This window comes from Talpa europaea (genome assembly GCF_964194135.1).
Source record: "Talpa europaea genome assembly, chromosome: 15".
In the NCBI taxonomy this organism is placed as follows: domain Eukaryota; kingdom Metazoa; phylum Chordata; class Mammalia; order Eulipotyphla; family Talpidae; genus Talpa; species Talpa europaea.
The window spans coordinates 39,710,324-39,715,084 of NC_140083.1; the positions used below are offsets into that span (position 1 = coordinate 39,710,324).

At 41.9% G+C, this 4,761-nt stretch overlaps 1 protein-coding gene across 1 annotated transcript; it reads right to left on the minus strand.

Annotated features, from left to right (window-relative positions):
- Positions 1 to 2,259: 2,259 nt before the first annotated feature.
- ETFBKMT (electron transfer flavoprotein subunit beta lysine methyltransferase) lies at positions 2,260 to 3,895 on the minus strand (the record flags this gene model as incomplete). Its single annotated transcript, XM_084255997.1, has 3 exons — positions 3,669 to 3,895; positions 3,440 to 3,570; positions 2,260 to 2,612 (listed from the first exon to the last, which is right to left on the minus strand). The coding sequence occupies exons 1-3, from the start codon at positions 3,842 to 3,844 to the stop codon at positions 2,260 to 2,262; spliced, it is 660 nt and encodes a 219-aa protein (XP_084112123.1). The 5' UTR covers positions 3,845 to 3,895.
- Positions 3,896 to 4,761: the final 866 nt, after the last annotated feature.

Below are 4,761 nucleotides of genomic sequence, written 5' to 3' on the forward strand. Positions count from 1 at the left end.
CTTGTCACTTAGCTTAGCTGCCCCCTATGTTTGCTATCTTCTTTCAGGTTGTAACTGAGGGCAAGGGGGTGGGGTGGGTGAGATCACCCCTTTTGTTCCACTTGGTAATCCCAGCATGGCCTCTAGTCTGTTTGAGGGCAGGGGACATTGTGTGTTGTTTCCTTAATAAAGTTTTTTCAGTTATCTGATTTTCCTCTGTATCTAGATATTTGAGCTGTTATAAGAGAAATTTACTTGTATGGATGAAGAGTTTTAGCCTACATAAAACTATTAAAGGCAGAATTGCCTTCGTGGCTGTTTTCCAGCTCCTGCCTTCCCGAAATGTTTGGATGCCTATTGGCCAAAAGCTGTCAGGTTTGTAAATTCCTTGCTAAATACATTATTTCAATGAAACAAAATAATTGATGGTCTAATAATTGATATGTTCTAATAATTGATATGACATCTCACATCCGGCTGTTCAGCCTATGTGCCTAGCCTCTTATTTCATGGATTTTTATGCTATTTTTCCCAAACGTGTGGTGTTCACCTATGAACCTTCTTTCCTAAAAAGCAAGTCCTGCATTCAGGAGGGGTTCCGAATAAGTTTGCATACTGTCACGACAGAGGTTGGTTTCATACTGAAGTGTGCTTGCGGGGTGCTTAGACCTCCCCTCAACTCAGCATGTTCCCTGCACATGTGTCTGTTTTGGGGGCTTCCTTATAGACTTTCTGTTTTAACTCTAATATCATGAGAGATGGGGGAATGTGGTGTGGCCCATTTCTCATGTATGGCGGTGGGGTTCCCATCCCCGATCAGCTCTGTGCACATGCTGTGTCTAGGGTGCAGCTGCAGAGGAGGTCCATGTAGATGTGTGAGAAGCTGGGAAGGCCTCTTCCATCTACGACTTTTCTCTAAAGACAAATTCAATTAAACAATGTTAACTATCTAAGCAACGTTTTCCCCTTTTGGGGAAACTAGTTTCGACCAGTTTGATTTCTTGTTTTTGTTACTGCTGGTCAGATTAACTCTCCCTCTCCCTGCTTAAAGTTTCAGCGTCCTCCTCCTATCCCTCCCCGCTGCCCCGTCCTTATCACCTTGACTTTTTTCTCCTCACCATCTGACATGTATTATTGTTTATGTGTTCATTATCTGTCTCCCTACCCTAAATTAGGTTTCAAGAAGACAGAAACCTTTGAGTTTTTTTAACTGCTGTGCCCCCAGTGCCTAGAATATGCCCCCAAATAAATAAACAAATGGACAAGGGAGGAAATATAGGAGAAATAAAGGAATTTGTGATTCTTGAGCTTTCAAGCATTTATGATAACCCTGTGTGGAGTGTGGGTATTCATACTCCATGTGAAGAGATTGGAAGTCATCATCCTGTCCTCACAACAAGGTGAAAGCTAAACTGAAAATCATGATTTGGGATAGTATTATCTGAAAGCAGACTTGGAATTGGTTAACTACTAAAATAATTTTTTAAATCACTGATACCCTAAGGGAGGAGAGAAATAGAATCATATAAAAGGTTCAATCAAAAGTAGGTAAGTCAGAAAAATAGTGCACGTGCACACACACACACACACACACACAATGAAACAGAGAACAAGGGCAACAGACAGGAAAGCTATAAATAGGGCTCAAATTAATCCAGCTACATCAATAACCACTTTAAAATATGATTATGTCTGTTTAAGCTACGTAGTCATTTCAGGGTTTACTGCTACAAGTGGGAGATTAAAAACTACTCTAACACTGGAACACCTCACAGGCTTTCCAGTGCTCTCTTCCTAAGTCCCTGAGCGAGGGTGAAAGGAACAGGGTTTGCAGATACTTGAACTTGAATCTACTCTGCTGACTTTCACTTAGTGCTCCATAGTATAATTTGCTCCTTCTTATCTTGCTTAGAGGGGCAATAAGCAGCAGAATACCCTCAATTTTCAGAAAATATGTGAATAAAACTAATCCTTAACTATCCTCCAGTGCCAGTGTGGCCTATAATTCCTATTAATTTTAATCAAGGCTGAATCAAAATTTCGAGTTTATAGCATGAATGGCTTAGTGAACAATGGAAACTGGGTGCAGCAGAAGTTGACTTTGGCACAGGGTTATCATAAACACTTAAAAGCTCAAGAATCACAAATAAGTACACTCCAAGAACATTTGAAATCCAGTGTGTTTTGGAAACAAGATTTGTCATTAAACAGGAACTGCACTCTTTAACTGGGGAGCCTGCAAGCCCAACCCAGACAAGGCTGGGCCCACCCTCGGGTGTGCTATGGTGGTTCGGGGCTGAAATCCCACACTGTGCTTGTGGTTAGTCCATTGTTCTGCCGCTGAGTTGGCTCTGGAAGCAAGTATTCCATCAGCCTGTGCACTTGGTGGTGGATGTGGTGTCTGTTGAACTGCGGCCGCCCAGGGTCGCCAATTAGCACCCGAGTTCCGTGGGCCCAAAAGCAGTTCCTCAGCCACCGATGCAGATGATCCGCAAGGTCTTCGTCATAAAACATATCTCCAAGCATGATAAGGTCCCACTTCTCTTGTTCCAAATCCAAGATGTTTTTGATTAAAATGGGAAAAGGATTCAGTTGGTTCAATTCACAATTCAGTGCAATAGCCATTCCTGCAACTTAAAAATGCACATAATGAATCAGGATATGCAAGGTTGTTTTAAATCCTACTAATCAGGCAATTTAGAAAAATCTCCAAACAATATGACTTTTCCCCTTTTTTGTTGTAAGTTACGTGTGTGTTTTATTTTTTAAAGTAACACTGGTTCACTGTGAAATACTGTGAAAGCTGCTTTCTTTTAGGTAAAGATGCCAACAGTTTATGCCAATATAGGTATTTGCCATTCAAATATATGAAAGGATAATCTGAAAACAAGTAGTACAAAACACCTGGAAATGTTGAGGTCTGAAGGAACACCCACCTCAATAAGCAGGTTTAGATACTACAGCTATCCAGGACACAGGCAAACAAGCCTTGGGCTTGAGCAATGTGACAGGTAGAATTAAACCCCCAGGATAAAATAAGGCTCTCAAAGGCTATATCCTCACGGAAAGGTAGACTAGATAAAAGCAGATGAAACAAAAACTCACAGGTCTCCACTTGGGTTGTAATTGAATAAAGTCTCCCTCAAAGACTCAGGCCTATTCTCACTTGCGTTTGGGATCAAATAAACACTAGTTACATATTTCAGGGAATTCCGAGCCAAGAAACTAGCCAAGCCACCACTGCAGCCATCTGCCGGGCACAAGTACAGATCCTCCTGGAAAAGCCCCCATCTTTTTCCGAGATTCCCACTGAGGAGGTCTCACTGAATATAAATTCACAAAATGGCAGCTTACAAAAGCATACAAGGAAAGAAGCTATCCCGCTAAAGCATCTGGAAGTATTTCTCCTAAAAGAGAGAAAAGATGAGCTTTTGGTGTATTTTAAGGATGAAATCCTTACTCGGGTCTATGTCGTTGGCCAGGATCCTTGACGCCCCCCTCATCTTAGCAGCGATAGCTGTGGCTCCACATCCACTCCCAAGATCTAACACAGATTTTCCTCTGACAACATCGGGATGATCCAAAATATACCTAAATTAGAGTGGGAAAAGCATTATCTAAGCAGAGCTGGAAGGAGCTAAAAAGATTTGCAGCAGCCTTAAAGGCTCCTGGTTCAGGCAGGTCAGTACCTGGATAGGGCTTGGCCTCCAGGCCAGTAGATTGCCCAGTAAGGGTCACTGTGGGGCCAGAGCTCAGCTCTTTCCCACCAGAATCTGCATCTGGGGGTCAAAAGCCGCAGGTGGATCTCAGGAGTGAGGCTGCCATTGCTGGTGACTTCAGTGTTTTCCTCCAGGAAAGCTTTCATTTCAGGGTCCAGAAAGTTCCCGAGACCTCTCCAGGTAAACCGAGGAAGGCCACTGCTTCTCACAGCCTTTGTGGGAAACCGTGTAAACACTCTCAGACCCACGCACAAAGTCATCGCTCCTTTTCCAGAACACAGGTTTTTTGTCAAAGCTGCTATTGAGAAGAGCTGCTCCTCGTGAGGAAGAGTAAGATCTGGTTCCCAGCTTGATCTCAACAGGACTGCATCTCTAAAATCGGAAAGAACCTTGAAAACACCAAGGCTGACTGACATTATCAAAACCTACTACCTAATAAGAAAATATTAGTCTCAGCTTTAGCAAATAATTCACAAGGCATCAGTGTAGGAAAATCCAATCTCTTAGTAAGATGCCTTTTCACAAGACACCGGTTTAATAATCTAGAACAGCAAAAAGAAAAAAAAAAAATCCTCCAGAACATGCCTGTTCGAAAAAACAAGGCATAATTTTAAAGCTCTTTCATACACTCAATGAACCATTTCCCTTATGCTTGGCAATTGTGAACACAATAAAAGTCCCTGAGTTCAGGAAGTTGATAATGGTGGGACGAATCAGTTAACTGGACAAACACAGTCCTTGTCATCGTGAAGTCTAGCAATGAATTGTGGGGGTTAACAAATTATAACTGTCATAGCATAAACTATCAGTGTAACCAAAGGGTTTTTCCCCAAAAAGAAACAAAACAAAACTGAGTTTAATAAAAGGGAATCAACTGTCAGCTCTCTTTCTATAAGTATTCTGATAATTAATCTTTATCGAGCCTGAGCTGAAAGGGCTTATTGTAATAGAAAACATGTTGATAATGTAGGATTAGCCTTCCCCAAAAAAGATCAGATAGACTTTCCCAAAATGTCCAGAGCAGCCTTTGCTGACACATGCCTAATAAGCACCTGGTGCTAAG